The sequence below is a fragment of the Pantherophis guttatus genome, chromosome 4 (assembly GCF_059756535.1).
Source record: "Pantherophis guttatus breed Tessera chromosome 4, ASM5975653v1, whole genome shotgun sequence".
NCBI lineage: Eukaryota > Metazoa > Chordata > Lepidosauria > Squamata > Colubridae > Pantherophis > Pantherophis guttatus.
This window is the reverse complement of record NC_142066.1, coordinates 4,120,013-4,138,053: the sequence shown is the minus strand read 5'-3', so window position 1 is coordinate 4,138,053 and position 18,041 is coordinate 4,120,013. Positions and strand designations below refer to the sequence as shown.

Below are 18,041 nucleotides of genomic sequence, written 5' to 3'. Positions count from 1 at the left end.
CACTGAGAACTTATGCACCAAAGACAAATTCCTCGTCCAATCACACTTGGTCAATAAAGAATTCTCTTCTATTCTTTTCTACTCTACTCTATTATTCTTATACTATTCTATTCTGCTCTGTTATTCTCCTATTCTACTCTACTCTAGTCTACTTTACTCTTATTATTCTACTATTCTATTTACTCTATTATTCTACTATTCTATTCTACATACTCTATTTACTCTTATTCTACTATTCTATTCTACTCTACTTTATTGTTCTACTATTCTATTCTATTTACTCTATTCTACTATTCTATTCTACTCTACTCTGTTATTCTATTATTCTATTCTACTATTCTATTCTTAACTACTTTTTTACTATTCTGTTCTACTCTATTATTCTACTATTCTATTTATTCTATTTATTATACCGCTCTGAGTCCTTCGGGAGAAGGGCGGTATAGAAATAAAATTATTATTATTATTATTATTATTATTATTATTATTATTATTATTATTATTATTATTTCTATTCTACTCTACTCTTATTCTACTTTTTTATTCTACTCTTCTATTCATTCTTCTATTCTACTCTGTTATTCTATATTCTATTGTTCTAAACTACTCCTATTTTACTATTCTATTCTACTCTATTCTACTATTCTATTTATTCTACTATTCTATTCTACTCTACCCTTATTCTACTATTCTACTCTTATTATTCTACTATTCTATTCTATTTACTCTATTCTACTCTATTCTACTATTCTATTCTACTCTACTCTACTCTTATTCTACTATTCTACTCTACTCTACTCTTCCACTCTTCTATTCTACTCTACTCCTATTCTATTCTATTCTATTCTATTCTATTCTATTCTATTCTATTCTATTCTATTCTATTCTTCTACTGCCCTGTTTCCCCGAAAATAAGACATCCCCTGATAATAAGCCCAATTGGGCTTTTGAGCACATGCGCTAAAATAAGCCTCCCCCCCCAAAATAACCCCTCCCCGAAAATATTTAAACGCAGAGCTAGAAATCAGGTAAGACGGCAAGAGGAGCCCCATCTTGCTCCACGCACCCCAAAATAATAAAACCTCCCTGAAAATAAGGCCAAGCGCTTATTTCGGGGTTCAAAAAATATAAGACAGGGTCTTATTTTTGGGGAAACATGGTATTCTATTCTATTCTGTATTGATTTGTTTTAAGTTGGCACTCGGATTTTCAGAAACCGTCTTCAAACGTTAGATCAGTGTTTTCCAATCTCATTTATGTTTATAACCTTATAAAGAACCTTATTTATAATTGATTGACTTTATACAAGCTACTATATACAGATTGACATTATACCGGCAGTGCTGACTGAGGAAGTCCACCCATCTTCAAGCTCCTGAGCTCGAGAAACACTGCATAACCTTATAATTAAAATTCAATTATTATATTTTCCTTCTCTTTCTCTCTCTCTCTCCGTTCTAGGAAAAGGTGTATGAATTGTTGACTGCCGCTCGGACGAAGCTGGAAGGGTTTCAAACGCACATTTCCAAGTAAGTCTGAAGGCATTTATTTATTTATTAATATTATTTTTTATTTAATATAACTTATATGCCGCCCTATCCCCCTAGGACTCAGGGCAGCTCACAACAATTAAAAAGCCAATAAAAACATAAAATACATACATAAACAAATATTGAAACCCGTTAAAATAATCGAAAAACCGCCTCAGTCCAGGCTAGGTGCCGCGAACAGCCATGTTATTTTTTTTACTTCAAGAAGCAGGCAGATTCCTTTATTTTATTTTATTTTATTATTTTATTTTATTTTACTTTATATTTTATTTTATATTTTATTTTATTTTATTTATTTTATATTTTATTTTATATTTTATTTATTTTATTTTTTATTTTATTTTATTTTATCTTTTATTTTATCTTTTATTTTATTTATTTTATATTTTATTTTATTTTATATTTTATTTTATTTTACTTTATATTTTATTTTATTGTAGTCGTTAAATGAATCCCACATTCGTTAAGCGGATCTGGCTTCCTTCATTGATTTTGAAGAAAGAAAAAAAAAGTTGAAAATATCGATCACTTGATCTAGGACGCTGCAACCGTCATAAATACAGGCCAGTCGCCAAAGCAACCTGAATTTCGATCACGTGACCCTGGGGAATGCTGCAACGGTCGTAACTGTGAAAAGCGGTCGTAAGTCCGTTTTGCGCAGTGCTTTGGACGATCGCTAAACGATCCTAAGTAAAAAGGCTGCCTGCAATCCTTCCCTTCGTAACGATTTATTTCGTCGTTATGTAAATATTTCTGCCTGCCTTCCTTCCTTTGTTATTGCACATCTGTTTTTCGTCTAGCCAGCTTTGGGCCGCGTGCAGAGTTCTTTCTATCTGCTTTGCAAAGAATCAGGCTGTGCCCAAACTCAACCAGGCCATGTGGCTGGAATAGCAGTTTTTAAATCTGGCCCTCTTTTGCCCCTAACCCAGGGGGTTAGCAACCTGTGGCTCTGGAGCCGCATGTGGCTCTTTCCCCCCTCTGCTGCGGCTCCCTGTCACTCAAAATATGCGTCACAACCGCCAATGTGCGACACCCGCCGGCACGCAATTTTTTCACCTTTTCAACCCCCGGTCGGCCATCCCTGGATAAATCCAAGAAAAGAAAAGTTTCAGAAGAAAACAGAACATTTAATTCAACTACATATGCTAGTTTTGTGGCCTCTCAAGAAATCGTCAGGCACGGGAAGGGTTTTGTGGCTCCCGGTGTTTTCTTTTCTGTGGGGAACGGGTCCAAATGCCTCTTTTGAGTGTTTAAGGTTGCAGACCCCTGCCCTAACCTGATATTTGGAAAAGCTGTGGTTTGTGCAACTTGCAGTCCAGACGACAGAGAGTTTTCGACCTACAACGATTCGTTTAGCGACCGGTCAAAATCACGGCACTGGGAAAAAAAAGAGGCTTAGGACCGTTTTTTCACACTTAACGACCTTCGCAGCATCTCCCGTGGCCACGGGATCAAAATTCGGACGCTTGGCAACTGACCAGTGGTGAAATCCAAAATTTTTTACTACCGGTTCTGTGGGCGTGGCTTGGTGGGCGTGGCGTGGCATGGCTTGGTGGGCGAGGCAAAGGAAGGATACTGCAAAATCCCCATTCCCACCCCACTCCAGGGGAAGGATATTGCAAAATCCCCATTCCCATCCCGCTCTGGGGCCAGCCAGAGGTGGTATTTGCCAGTTCTCCGAACTGCTCAAAATTTCCACTACCGGTTCTCCAGAACCTGTCAGAACTTGCTGGATTTCACCCCATATTTACGACGGTCGCCATGTCCCGCGGTCGCACGATTCCCCTTTGGCGACCTTCGGACGAGCAAGTCAACGAAGAAGCCAGATTCGCTTAACAACCGGGGCGCTAACTTAACAACTTGTCGGGATTCAGAATAACAAAGAGTTGGGAGGGACCTTGTAGGTCATCTAGACTGACCCGCCCCCCCACCCGCCAAAGCAGGGCTCAACGATTCACTGCGGCGGGAAATGCGGTAAAATGGGGCAAAACTCACTTAACAAATGTCTTGCTTAGCAACAGAAGTGTGGGGCTCGAGTGCGGTCGTAAGTCGAGGATTTACCTGTACAGGAGGCGGAGAATGTAGAATCCTTTTCAATCGGCTAAAATAACGCCCTAAATCCGTGATGGCGAACCTGTGGCCTGCAGAGCCCTCTCTGCGGACATGCCAGCTGTCGCCCCAGCCCCGCTCCACCATTCAGATCTTTGCCGGGCAGGGGTGGGGCGTATGCGGGGGACGCGCATGGGGGGTGCAGGTTGGTGCTTTCCAGGCCCAAAACAGGGTGCCGTGGGGGCTCGCGCGGCACTTCCTTACCCCATTTTGGCTTCCAGGTTGGTGTCAGGTTTCGATATCGTATAATAATTAATATCGTATATAAATAATATCATATACTTTATTAAAATAAATTGCATTTCCAAACAGATAGTCTTTGAAGAAATCTTTCATTTTATTAAGCACGACAATCTGCCCCTGATCGTGGCGTAGCCAACTCTGACTTCCTGACCCCAAACCCTCCCTTTCCGTTCCCCAAATCTCTGCGTCTCATTGGCCTTCTTCCAAATCACTCTCCCCATATCTACTACTTAAGCTCCCAGGAATGTCCCCCCCCCCCCCATCTCATCTCCTAGGGGATATTATCTTCAGGGAATATAAGTAGGTGAAATGTCAAGCGTCCTCTTGCCAGCTGCCCCTTCTTCTCCTTCTTATGTCAGCACTAGAGTAAATGCAGGTTGAAGTGCTGACAGTTGATGCAGGAGGCCTTACAGGCCCAAAATGGGGCGAGGGGGGGTCTTGTGTGGCGCCCCCCCCCATCCTGTTTTGGGCCTGGAAAGCCGCCTGTACCAACCTAGAAGCCAAAACGGGTTCCGGGGGGCGGTGCATGCGCGCGGGACTCGCACACACGCGTGGGAGAGTGTGCACATACGTGGAGGTTCACTCGCATTGTATTTTCTAAATCTCCCCTTTTAAATGTAAATTTTAATTTGTTTTTAAATGATTGGGTATTTTAAATTTGTCTCAGCCAAATTATTTAATTCGTTTTTATTCTATTTTCAATTTTTGTATTTATGTGTTTTATTCTGTGGCTGTTCACCGCCCTGAGTCCTTCGGGAGTAGGGCGGTATATAAATCTAATAAAATAAAATAAATAAATAAATTTGGGGGATTCGGGCACACGCGTGTGTTTTGGGCACTGGGCACCGAAAAGGTTAACCATCACTGCCTAAAATCTCTGTGCTTTGCCCCCCGATTTAAAAGAAACGGGACTTTTGCTCCCGGTGAGCTAAACTTTTCAAGCATCAAATGCCATTTTAATATTTGAAGTTGCATTTTCACCGGGCCTTTCTTTTATTTCTAAATTGCAAGTCACTCCGAAGGAAATAACACCTTGTTCCGCCTGCTTCTAAACTCCCTTTGTCCCGAGATCCCACGGTGATAAACGGGGACGTGTCCCAGATCGATCCGATTAAGGAACAATAAGATCTCGGCCGACAGGAGAGACCGGTGGAACAATTAATTGTTGCCTTCTCTTACATCAGGATCCGAAGAGAACAAAGGCTTCGATTTGCCATGGGCGCAAATGCAGATTTATTTATTTTTTTTTAAAGACAGTTTTCCTGGCAGGGATGGGAAACATGCCTCCTCTTGGGTGAAATCCAGCAGGTTCTGGAGAACTGGTAGCGGAAATTTTGAGTAATTTGGAGACCCGGCAAATGCCACCTCTGCCTGGTCCCTGAGTGGGGTGGGAATGGAGATTTTGCAATATCCTTCCCCTGGAGTGGGGTGGGAATGGAGATTTTGCAGTATCCTTCCCCTGCCACGCCCAGCAAGCCACGCCCACAGAACCGGCAGTACAAAAATTTGGATTTCACCATTGGTTTCACCTACTGAAAATGCTACAAAACCATGGTTAGGAATACAGAGAGTCCTCGATTTATAACGGGTCATTCCGTGACCGTTCGAAGTTAACAGCGGCATGGCCAGAAGTGGCTGTGCGTAACCTCGGTGATTCACTTAACATCTGTGGCAGGGAAGGTTGTAAAATGGGGCAGACCTCGCTTAACGAACGTCTCACGTAACGACGTAAATTTGGGGCTCCGTTGTGGTCGTAAATTGAGGACCACCTGTATTGGGGGGGTGCTTTAGTTGCTGTCTTCAGATGTAAAACGCCTTGGGTTCGTTTTGGGTATGATGGAAAACTCCACATGTGGTAATCTTAGCTTTACATGGACTTCAACTCCCAGAATTCCTCAGCCAGAATGAGGAATTTTGGGAATTGAAGTTTCTATATCACTTAAAATTACCAAGATGGAGAAACACTGAAATGGGATATTGTTAATCCGTAAATAAAAGGCAGATTATCCAGCTGGTTTTGGTGCCTAAGGCGGGACTAGAACTCTCTGTCTCCTGGTGATTGGCCCAAAATCTCCCAGCTGACTTTCCTGCCTAATGTGGAACTAGAACTCCCAGTCTCCTGGAGATTGGCCCAAAGTCACCCAGCTGGCTTTCATGCCTGAGGCAGAACTAGAACTCACCTTCTCCTGGTGATTGGTCCAAAGTCACCCAGCTGGCTTTTCATACCTAAGGTGGAACTAGAACTCCCAGTCTCTTGGAGATTGGCCCAAAGTCACCCACCTGCCTTTCCTGCCTAATGTGGAACTAGAACTCCCAGTCTCCAGGTGATTGGCCCAAAGTCACCCAGCCAACTTTCATGCCTAAGGTGGGACTAGAACTCACCGACTCCTGGTTTCCAGCCTGTTCCCACAACACCCCTGCAAGGTAGCATGGGCTGACAGGGAGGGACCAGCTCAGAGTCCTGCTTAGGAAGCTTTCATGGTTGTGGGAGGACTAGAACCCAGGACTCCACCACGCTTTCTCTCACGGTGACAGTGTTTGTGTCCTTAACTCCCCCGAGATTAAATCCTCTTTCTCACCTGTTTCTCAGGTATTATTCTGAACGGGGCGACGCCGTTTCCAAAGCTGCCAAAACTCCCCACGTGGTAAGTTTCCCTCCTTTCCCATTAAAATCTTAACCTAAGGCGGGACTAGAACTCCCGGTCTCCTGGTGATTGGCCCAAAGTCTCCAGGCTGGCTTTCATGCCTAATCTGGAACTAGAACTCCCAGTCTCCTGGTGATTGGCCCAAAGTCTCCAGGCTGGCTTTCCTGCCTAATGTGGAACTAGAACTCCCAGTCTCCTGGTGATTGGCCCAAAGGCACCCAGCTGGCTTTCCTGCCTAATATGAAACTAGAACTCCCAGTCTCCTGGTGATTGGCCTAAAGTCTCCCAGCTGGCTTTCCTGCCTAATGTGGAACTAGAACTCCCAGTCTCCTGGTGATTGGCCCAAAGTCTCCCAGCTGGCTTTCATGCCTAAGATGGAACTAGAACTCCCAGTCTCCTGGTAATTGGCCCAAAGTCTCCCAGCTGGCTTTCCTGCCTAATGTGGAACTAGAACTCCCAGTCTCCTGGTGATTGGCCCAAAGGCACCCAGCTGGCTTTCCTGCCTAAGGTGGAACTAGAACTCCCAGTCTCCTGGTGACTGGCCCAAAGGCACCCAGCTGGCTTTCCTGCCTAATGTGGAACTAGAATTCCCAGTCTCCTGGTGATTGGCCCAAAGTCTCCCAGCTGGTTTTCCTGCCTAATGTGGAACTAGAACTCCCAGTCTCCTGGTGATTGGCCCAAAGGCATCCAGCTGTCTTTCCTGCCTAACGTCTGGGACCGAATTCCAACGGGGTTACGGCTCAATCGTGGTTTGTTCCTTCTCCGTCGCTTTAACAGGGCGACTACCGCCAGCTGGTACATGAGATCGATGAAGCGGAATATGCCGAAATCCGATTCATGATCAACGAATTGAGAAACATTTACGTGAGTTGGAGGGGGGAGTTCGGGGGGGGGGGTCGGCGCCGATGCCGTTTCCCAAATATTTTTATTTTTCTTCTTGAGAAAAAACGATGGCCTCAAAACCCCCAAGCAGCTGCGGAATTCTACACAGGGGTTACCAAAGGCCTGTTTTTAACAAATAATAATAATAATGCCATCTTTTACCCAAAGTTCTCCAAAGTTTGCCAACTTAAGAGGACCGTCCCATCCAAGGATGGCGCGGAGAGCCAAGATCTCCTCTGTGACTCTCCCCTTCCTCCATTGGCTCCGTAGCTTTTGGGGAAATTTAGAAATATAGAAAACCGACGGCAGAAAAAACCCCGTCCATGGAATCCAATCTTAAGAGTTTTCATTCATTTTTGTTTATCTATCTATCTATCTATCTACATTTATCTATACATTTATCAATCTAAATTTATCTAATCTACAGCTATCTAATCTAGCTACATTTATCTAATTTATCTACATTATCTATCTTTATCTTTATCTATGTAATCTAATCTACATTTATCTGTCATCCATCTATCAATTTATCTAACCTATCTACATTTATTTATCCATTTATTTATCTACATTTATCTATCTAATCCATCTAAATTTTTCATCTACATTTATCTATCTAATCTAGCTACATTTATCTATCTATATCTATCTAATCTACATTTATCTATCATCCATTTATCAATTTAATCTATCTACATTTATTTATCTATACATTTATCTACATTTATTTATATCTAATCTATCTACATTTATCTAATCCATCTACATTTATCTATCATCTATCTACATTTATCTATCTTAATTTATCTATCTAATCTACATCTACCTAATCTATCTCCATTTATCTAATCTTACATTATCTATCTAATTTAGCTACATCTATATCTAAATTTATCTATTTATCTACCTATCCATCCATCCGTCCATCCAATCTATTTATCTATCATTATCTATCTCTATCATCTTACATTTAGCTATTTTATCTAATCTGGTTACATTTATCCATCATCTATCTATGTATATCATCTATTTATCATCTATCTAACCCAGCTACATCTATATCTAAATTCATCCATCCATCCAATCTATCTACATTTATCTATCTACATTTATCTATCATCTACATTTAGCTATTCTATCTATCTATCTATCTATCTATCTACTGTATCATCTATCTTTCTTCTATCCAATCTAATCTATCAGCTCTGACTCATTCCTCACCATCCAGTAGAGTTGATGAAGCTTCTCGGATGAGAAGCGAAACCTCTTCAAAGAAAAAATAGAAAGTCCAGTTGCCTCTTGAAAACGAAGCACCTTTGGGCTCACTCCTTCTCTCTTCCTTTCGGTTTTTCTTCCTTTCCTTTGTGACTCCCCTTATAACACTCCCCCCCCCTCTCTCTTCCTAGGCTGTGATCTACGACAGCGTCCTGAAGAATTTCGACAAGATTAAGAAACCCCGGGATGAAAACAAAGGGATGATCTATTGAATGGTTCAGCCAGCGATCAGGAGCAAAGCGAATGGGGTCGCCTCCCGGATCCTTTTTCCTTTCCCTGATCAACTCGATCCTCTTGAAATAAAACAGATCTTTTAAAACATGCCGAGAGGAACGTTTAATTCGGGTCCTTAAACTAAGAAACGCAGTCGGGTGGGGGGTTCTCTCTCTGGAATCCCGACATTTTTTTACAAAATATAAAATCTTAACGGCGGCAGGTGAAATCAATCCTTCCGAAATCGCAGGCGGTTCTCGACTTACGACTGTTCGTTTAGTGACCGAGTTACCACGGCACTGAGGGAAAAAAGTAATTGATGACTTTTTCACACTTCGAACGGTTGCACGATCCCCGTGATCATGTGATCGAAATTCAGATGCTTGGCCACTGGTTCGTATTTATGACCGTCGCTGTGTCTCGGGGTCGCGACCTTCTGACAAGCAAAGTCAAGGGAGGGAAGCCAGATTCACTTAACAACCGGGTTACTAACTCCTCAACCGCAGTGACGGGCTTCACAAGTTGTAAAATGGGGCAAAACTCAAGAAATGTCGCACTTAATAGAGATTTTGGGCTCGATTGTGGTCGTAAATCGAGGACTACCTGTATCTGGATAAAACGGGGAGGGGCAGAATTCTTTTTTTACACAAGAATTTTGCTGAGGCAATTGCTTTGCAAAAATGGAATAATATTTTTTTTAAAAAAATCACCAAATTTCAAAGCAAATTCATCCTTTCTTTTAAAGATCTTGTGGCGGGAAGAGATAGATAATCAAGATGGCTGCCTTGCCGTTAAAAGGGGCGGGGCCTCGGTCACGTGATCCTGGCTTGTATCCGGGTTAGTCTAGCATCCCGGATGCTCCTAACGTTAACGCCGGAGGGGGAACCAAGAGTGAAGATCTTTTTTTGCAAAATTGGGCTCCGCCTCCTTCAGGCGCTGCCGTTGGCTACGGAGACCAATTGGGCGATTTCCGCGTTCAGCTGCTGATTGGTCCAGTCTTGCCGGATGTCGTCCAGGTGGCTGTCGAAGTCGACCAATCGGGAGTACACTTTGGCCTCCAGGAGCGACTGGCAAATGTGGCGGGAGGATTCCCAGTCGGTCCACATGACCCTGAAAAGATCGAAAGGCGGTGAAGAGGAGATGGGACGGCCATTTGCCTCGAATGGTATAGGGCAGTGATGGCTAACCGTTTTGCCGTCGCGTGCCAAAAGCAGGGGGAGTGCAGGGGGGTCGTGCGCGTGCCCACACCCATAATTCTATAACTCCCACCGTCTCGCGCATGCATGCACGATCCCCCCCGCACTCCCCATTTTTGGCATGCGATGGCACTATGGGCCCGTTTTTCGTCCTCCCCAGGCTCCAGGAGGCTTTCACCCTCCCCAGGCTTTTCTAGGAGCCTGGGGAGGGTGAAAATGGCCTTCTCCACCCCCTGGAGGCCAGAAACGGCCCATTTGCCAACTTCTGGTGGGACCAGAAGGCCTGTTTTTTGCTCTTCCCCCGGCTCCAGAGCCTTTCTAGGAGCCTGGGGAGGACGAAAACGGCCTTTCCCACCCGCTGAGGCCCTCTGGAGGCTGGAAAAAGCCTGTTTCCCTACTTCTGGTGGGCCCAGAAGGCCCGAAAATGGAGCTGAGCTCGCGTGCCCACCAATATGGCTCCACGTGCCACCTGTGGCATGCGTGCCATAGGTTCACCATCACGGGTATAGGGTCTCCTGCTTGAATGGGGGTGGGGAGGTTGGAGTAGAGGGTGGGGAAATCCATATTTTTTTACTACAGGTTCTGTGCGGGTGGCTTGGGCTTGGCTTGGTGGGCGTGGCAGGGATCCTGCAAAATCTCCATTCCCACTCACTCCAGGGGAAGGTTACTGCAAAATCCCCATTCCCTCCCCACTCCTGAGGAAAGGATATTGCAAAATCCCCATTCCCACCCCACTCTGGGGCCAGCTAAAGGTGGTATTTGCCGGTTCTCCAAACTACTCAAAATTTCCGCTACCGGTTCTCCAGAAACCGCAGCCTCCTGGGCCCAAAAACAGGCCGTGGGGGGAGGGGCACTCTCCCCGTACCTCATTTTGGGCCTAGCAGGCCTCCCTGCAGCCTCCTGGGCCCAAAAATGGGCTGAGGGGGCACGCCCCCCCGCACTCTGTCCCCCCACACGCATGCGCACGACTGCATGCGTGTGCGTCTCCCACATGTGTCCCCCCATGCACCCCGAAAATCAGCTGACGCATGCGTGATGGAGTTGAGCTGGGCAACAGCTCGCGTGCCCACAAAGAGGACTCAGCGTGCCAGCTGTGCCCCGGTGCCATAGGTTCGCCATCCCGGCCGTAGGAGGATATTTGAATGTGTGTGTAAATACTCCTGAAAGACTGCTAGTAAGTAAGGGTTGTGTAAACCGTGGGGAGCGGCAACTCACAGGTTCTTGTCTTTCGGGAGCCATTGACGATCCTTCTGCTCCAAGACGGTTAGGGGAGGAAGCCGCGGGTTTATCCCGAACTTGCGATTATCCAACTGGAGAAAGAATTAAGATAAGAAAAAGGAAATCAAGGGAATCGCTTTTTCTCTAGAGCAAGGGTCGGCAACCCGTGGCTCTGGAGCCGCATGCGGTTCTTTCGTCCCCCTGCTGTGGCTCCCTGTCGGCTGAAATCTACCACTGGCTGACCCAGTCACGCCTCACCTGGCCTGAGAGAGAGCGAGAGACAGAGAGGAGAGAGAGACCTGTTTCCCACAAAAAACACCAGGAGCCCCAAAACCTGGGTAGGCGAGGCTCGGGTGGGGGTCATGTGATTGGGTGGGAGTGAGTGACGTTGAATTGGCCACACCCATCCAGGTTTTGTGGCTCCCGGTGTTTTCTGTGGGAAACAGGTCCAAATGGCTCTTCGCGTGTTTAAGGTTGCATACCCCTGCTCTTGTTGTGGCCCGTCAGCGGCCTGTGCGGATTGTAGCTGACTCTGACAGCGAGGAGGCTGGTGTGGTGTTGCGCCAGCAGCCTGTGCCAGCTCGAGTCAGACAACGAGGAGGCTGGAGAAGATGTGGTGCCAGAGGCGGGGATTATGCAGGGTCTTCAGAACCTCCAGAAGCTTCCATAAGTGAAGAGGACGAAGAGGAGGAGCCTCTTCTCAATGCACGGGCGCGCAGAGCTGCCAAAAGGCAGGAGTGGCTCCTCAGGAGGAGGTCTCCTCGAGAGTAAGGCTTGGGGCTAATTGGCCACTCCCTTAGCCTATTTAAGGAGGAACGCCGACTGAAGCAATTTGTAGGGAACAACTTTAGTTCACTCTCCTTCGCGTCCGGATTCTCTGCAAATTGCTTCTGGGCTTTCGGCCAACCTTAGTAAGATTGTGATTACTTTATCTTTGGTTTCTTGTTTTGAAAAAAGACTTGAGTTATTTTAGTAAATTAAGTTTTGTACAAAGCTTTGGGTGTGCTGTATTCTTCGGGGTCCGTAGCTGGGGCAGAACAGCTCTAGAGTGATCTCACGGCAAGAAACTGCGTGAATATGGAAGAGAATTATCTGTAGCTCAGGGTTGAAATGTGGGTCCTTGGATTGCTCTCGGAGCTTGGTGGCTCTCTTGGAGATGTTTCATGACCCAACTAGGGAACATCATCAGTGCTTAGAAGGGAGGGAGGTTTGTGGAGTGAAGTGCGGGGGAAGGAGGAAGAGAGGGAGGAGGAAGAGGAGGAGGGTGGGGTCCTAGGTGCTTTCTGAGCTTGGTTTGCTTCGTTGGAGACGTTTCATGACCCAACTGGGGAACATCGTCCGTCAGTGTTATGGTCATCAATATAGTCTTGATGGCGTTCCCTACTTGGGTCATGAAATGTCTCCAAGAAAGCTCCAAGCTCAGAGAGCACTAAGGACCCCCACACACACACACAGTTCACATGCTGTTTTCGCCCTCCCCAGACTCCTAGAAAGGCTCTGGAGGCTGGGGAGAGAGAAAAATGGGCCTTTCCCACCCCCCACCCCCGAGGTCCTCCGGAGGCAGGAAACAACCTGTTTCCATACTTCTGGTGGGCCCAGAAGGCCCAAAAATCAGTTGGCCACATGTCCACCGATATGGCTACAAGTGCCACCTGTCTCAACGGCCCTCAAACAGCTGTCTGCAAGGAATATAAATCCTTCTGTTCCCCACCATCCAGTCAGAGCTGAAGAAGCTTCTTGGATGAGAAGCAAAACGTCTTCAGAGAAAAACCAGAAACTCCAGTTGCCTCCTTTGGGACAACCGTGACTTGAATGATGGAGAATCTCCACAGCCACCCAGACTTCCCACATCCCAGGGAATTCCTCACCATGATCAGCACGGCGTCATCGTAGAGTTCAGCAATGCGCCCTGCGGTCTTTTGCGCCAGGGCGTTAGGGCTGCAGGAAGGAAGAAAGGAAGGAGTAAAGAGAAACTCTGGGAAGGAAAGAAGCCTAGCCCTTCCCCCCCCACCTCCTCCTCTTCCTCCTCCTCTTCAAATTCACCTTTTGTCATCCATCCCAGAGTTGGCCTGGTAATAGCCAGCCAGGAGCAAATCGGACTCCGAGCTCCAAGAATCCACCTGTAAAGAGCACGAATGCCAAAGGTTGGCAATCTGTTAGCTTTTTAGGATGAGCGTTAGGATAGCGTTTGCTCAACTCCGGTTACTTTAAGATGGGTTGGACTTCAACTCCCAGAATTCTCCCAGATGTTGACTTGCTGTCAGGGTTCTGAAGACCGAGGCCCTAATTAGACCATGAGCCAAGTTTCAAAAGAAATCCAGCTAGGAGCAACATGTCGGGCAGGTACCCAAGTGAAGTCAGCTCTGCCGCACGTAATTTACAACCCAACTATGACCTTGTTTCCCACCCCCTCCTCCCAGGGTGTGTCATAAATCACATTCTCCAACAGTCCCAGTTGAAGTTTAAGCCCATCTTAAAGTGACCAAGGTTGAAAAACACACAATCCCGCAAAACAAATATTATTAAGATCGATCGACTAGCCTGGTTTACCCATCAACGTTAAACCATGGTTTCTTGAATAAGGAATTGAAGATGACTTGCCCTGATGTACGAATTCAAGACTTTACTTCGGCTGCTCGGCGTTAAGCCCTTGACGTACGGCTACAATTGAGGCCAAAATTTCTGTGGCTAAGCGGGTTTTGCCTCGTTTTGCAACCTTCCCTGCCACCGTTGTTATTCGAATCAACAGAACAGCATGGATGTTAAGTGAATATGTTTTGACTTTCCTTATCAAGAGGTCGCAAAAAGGAGATCGCCTAACCCCAGGATATGGCAACCGTCATAAATATGAATCGCTTGCCAAGCGTCCGAAATCTGATCACGCGACCACGGGAATGCTGCAGAGGTCATTAAGTGTGAACAACGCTATTTTAGAGCCGTTAAAACTTTGAAGGGACGCTAAATGAATGATTGTAAGTCAAGGACTAACCCTGTTTCCCCGAAAATAAGACCCAACCGGAAAATTAAGGCCTAGTATGATTTTTCAGGATGCTCGTAATATAAACCCTTCCCTCAAAATAAGCCCGTTAAGATTGTCAGCCAGATAGATGCATTTAGTACCGTATTTCCCCTAATATAAGACCTAACCAGAAAATAAGCCCTAATGGGTCTTTTGGAGCATGGAATATTAATATACGACCAGGTCTTATTTTCGGGGAAGCACATTATCTGTATTGCATTTTACCAAAAATATCCCAAACAAGGGGATGACATCAGGAAATGACTACAGGTGGCATCTGGAAACCTGTGGCTTTTACGATTAAAACTGCCACCACTTAATACCCCAAGGCCTGCTTGTAGGGGAGGATGGGAGATGGAGTCCAACCTAGAAGAAAAAAGTGATGGGAAAGGTTTGCGTAAGAAGTTTGGGGCAGGGTAAATGGCTGTTTTTGGTTCCATCCTACGGGGTTCAACGGCTCCACAGATGTTGAGAGAAGACAGACCTGGTTGAGGGCCACCTCCAGCATGACGGTGAGCGACAGGTTGCTGTGGAAAAGGGGGACGCAGTCCGTGATGTAGAGGCATTCGGGGGGGCCAGCTGTCGGCCGGTGCTTTTGTGCCAGGAGAAGTCCGTTCACCGCCACATGGGGGTACCGAGCCGCATGGAGGCACATCTTGACGTACGCCCGAGGCGAGATCTCCACTTCGCCCATCCTGCCGATTAAAGAAGACTTGGCGTGATGTTGTGTCGGCCAGAGACAAGGCCTCGGGAGGCTATCTGTTCTGTCCCCGTCCCACAAACGCACCCCCACAGATGGCCCGGAGTTAATAAGCCACACGACAAAATCTTTGAAGATAAAGCTGGCAGCAACCCAGTGGCTAGCTGCCAATTCAGACTTTACTCACACAAAACAAAGATTAGACTGCAAGCATTCCGATAAAGCAGGCAAAGTTTCCGCAATACAAGGATTAGTCCAAATGCAGTCCGACAAGGCAGGCAGAAGTCCAGTAACGCAGAGATCATGGATTATTTCCAGTTTTTGCTCGTCACAAACTGAACCAGCCACCACACCCATATTTATACCCTGTGGGGTGTGGTCCAGTGACTCAGCTAATCTCTGGCACACCTTCCCCTCTGCTGTGCACGCTTCTCCCTGCGCCTCTGCCGAAGATCCAGCCAGCACTTATCTCCTTCATCGCTGTCCACCTGTGGCTGTGGGGACATGTTTGGCTCTGGGCCTATCCTTTGGCCTTTGGTGTCCTCTGGAGGTATTGCCAGAGAGGAGGGTCCTGGAGAGGGAGGCCTTGCCAACTCCTCTCCCTCACTCTCAGAGTCTGCATCTGTCAATAGCCCAGGCTCAGGCAACGGAGCCACAACACTATCCTAACACCCCAACCTCTGTCTTCCAAAGGTGCTGGTCTACTACCCCACCCATTGACCCTATGGCTGGGGATGATAGGAGTTGTAGTTAGCCCCAGCTGGATAGGACCTGGCAGCCGTCTCACCTGAGTTCTTCTCTTCTTCTGGTTCCAAAGGCTCCTTGGGATGTCCAAATGGAAAAACTTGGGGTTACAAGGTCAACATCCAGTGATATAAAATTAAAATGTAATACGATATATAAAATGAGATTATGATATATAGCGGTATAACAAAAATACCAAATCCAGTGTGAATATCTGGCTGACTGTGCGATAAACATAATACTGGAGTATTTAGTATAGTGTACAATACAGTGTGTATTGTATTGTATTAAATTGAATATTACAATTTATATTGTACTGTACTGCATACCATAGAATAACAGTTCTTGACTTACAACAGTTTGTTCAGTGATTGTGTCAAAGTTACACCATCAGTGAACAAAGTGACTTAGGTTAGGACTGTTTTTCACTCTTACGACCGCTGCAGCATTCCCATGGTCACGTGATGAAAAATTCGGACACTTGGCAACTGACTCGTATTTATGACCGATGCAGTGTCCCCGGGGGGGTAATCACATGATCCCCTTCTGCGACCTTTTGACGAAGGGAAGCCAGATTCACTTAACAACTGGGTAACTAACTTAACCACTGTAGTGACTCACGTAACAACTGCGGCAAGAAAGGCTGGAAAATGGGGCAAAACTCACTCAACAAACGTCTCAGTTAGCAACATAAACGTTGGGCTCCATGGGGGGGCGTAAGTCAAGGACTACCGGTATAGGATTGTGTAATGATTACAATATAATATAATAAATACCGTATAATAGATAATATATAATTAATATAATATAAATTATAAATATAAATTTAAATTAATATATTATAAATTTAAATTAATAATATAATAAAATATAAATATACTATACTATACACTAATACTATACTAATAATAATACTATACATAATATAATATGTAATTTGTTTTTAATGGTTTAACTTTTAATATTTTATATATGGTTTTTAAATGCATTGTAAGACGCCTTGAGTCTTCGGAGAAAGGCGGCATACAAGTTGAACAAATAAATATAAAATAAATATAAATATACTATACTATACTATACTATACTATACTATACTATACTATACTATACTATACTATACTATACTATACTATACTAACTATAATATAATATAATATAATATACAGACTATAGTATACTATACACTAATACTATACTAATAATATTACTATACTATACAAATTTTGTCTGTCTTTGTGCTTTTAATCAGGCTGTACACCGCCCTGGTATAGAAATAAAATAAATAAATAAATAAATAATATAATATAATATAATATAATATAATATAAATATAATTATACTATACAATACTATATTATACACTAATACTATACTAATACTATACTATACATAATATAATAATATATTATTATTATATTATTATTTATATTATTATAATATAAATATAAATATACTACACTATTACTATACTATATATAATATATAATATGAGATTAATATAATAATAATATGATATGATATATGATATGATGATATGATATATGATATGATATGATATGATATGATATGATATAATATAATATAATATAATATAATATAATATAATATAATATAATATAATATAATATAATATAATATAATATAATATAATATAATATAATATAATATAATAATATCAGCGTTGGGCAACCTCCAGTGTGAGCCCCAGGAGTCCACAGAACTCCCCACTCCGGATCTTCAGATTGCTCCAGTCACACTTCGAAAACTACAACGCCCATCACCCACAGCCCACCCGAGGATGATGGGTGCAGTAGTCCAGCACACACTTACCCCCCTCTCGCCGTCTCTGCGCAGGTGCCGACTGCCGCCACAAGCTCCGCCCAGTGCCAGAATGTCTCACTCAACGCCTCCGGATTGGTCAGCAAAGATCCAATCAGAGCCCAGCTTCCGCGTCCGGTCTTTTCTCTTTCCCGCTCATTGGGCGCACTCAGCCCGCGCTCTGATTGGCCGGAAGTTTTTCTTTCTCAACCGACGCGCCCCAACGTCCTTTGCCATACCATGTGACAAGCCGAAGAGCCGCAACATCGTCGCCCTCCTTCGATCATTTCCGGCCTTCAATTGACCTCTCTCCTCTCCTTCCTCCTCTCCCAAATGCAGAGCGGAAAACGTCCGCTCTATGTGACGATGGAGATTCTATGATTCTTGCACTCGGGATTTCCCCTTGCAGAAAGAGGTTCGACCATAGAG

At 44.7% G+C, this 18,041-nt stretch overlaps 3 protein-coding genes across 9 annotated transcripts in view; 2 read left to right on the top strand and 1 right to left on the bottom strand.

Moving 5' to 3' along the window:
- Window positions 1-9,025, top strand: part of LOC117657280 (proteasome activator complex subunit 1) — a 22,778-nt gene extending 13,753 nt beyond the window's left edge. Inside the window, exons 8-11 of the mRNA XM_034405430.3 lie at window positions 1,462-1,529; window positions 6,493-6,547; window positions 7,325-7,411; window positions 8,836-9,025. Of these exons, the coding sequence (XP_034261321.2) occupies window positions 1,462-1,529; window positions 6,493-6,547; window positions 7,325-7,411; window positions 8,836-8,916 (291 nt within the window). The 3' untranslated portion in view covers window positions 8,917-9,025. The remainder of the gene's footprint in view (window positions 1-1,461; window positions 1,530-6,492; window positions 6,548-7,324; window positions 7,412-8,835) is intronic.
- Window positions 9,016-17,869, bottom strand: EMC9 (ER membrane protein complex subunit 9). 7 transcript variants are annotated; one of them, XM_034405427.3, is made up of 7 exons: window positions 17,625-17,774; window positions 15,838-15,894; window positions 14,835-15,045; window positions 13,375-13,451; window positions 13,200-13,269; window positions 11,329-11,423; window positions 9,016-10,027 (listed from the first exon to the last, which is right to left on the bottom strand). In XM_034405427.3, the coding sequence occupies exons 3-7, from the start codon at window positions 15,042-15,044 to the stop codon at window positions 9,847-9,849; spliced, it is 633 nt and encodes a 210-aa protein (XP_034261318.1). In that variant the 5' UTR covers window position 15,045; window positions 15,838-15,894; window positions 17,625-17,774; the 3' UTR covers window positions 9,016-9,846. The 7 variants fall into 7 exon arrangements, with proteins under 7 accessions (XP_034261318.1, XP_087747805.1, XP_034261319.1 ...); XM_087891679.1 differs by having other exon boundaries at window positions 15,838-15,872; window positions 17,624-17,641; XM_034405428.3 differs by having other exon boundaries at window positions 15,838-15,871; window positions 17,485-17,639.
- Window positions 17,796-18,041, top strand: part of RNF31 (ring finger protein 31) — a 56,897-nt gene continuing 56,651 nt past the window's right edge. Inside the window, exon 1 of the mRNA XM_060684790.2 lies at window positions 17,796-18,041. The gene's annotated coding sequence lies outside the window, so the exon portion shown is untranslated.

Excerpts from the sequence above, each read along its gene's own strand:
- EMC9 (XM_034405423.3), bottom strand. The coding sequence starts at position 16,031 with ATGTTTATCGCACAGTCAGCCAGATATTCACACTGGATTTGGTATTTT. Across the intron at positions 13,452-14,834 it reads TGGAGGTGGCCCTCAACCAG|GTGGATTCTTGGAGCTCGGA; the intron begins GTCTGTCTTCTC and ends TGCTCTTTACAG. Across the intron at positions 11,424-13,199 it reads ATGACGCCGTGCTGATCATG|TTGGATAATCGCAAGTTCGG; the intron begins GTGAGGAATTCC and ends TTCTTTCTCCAG.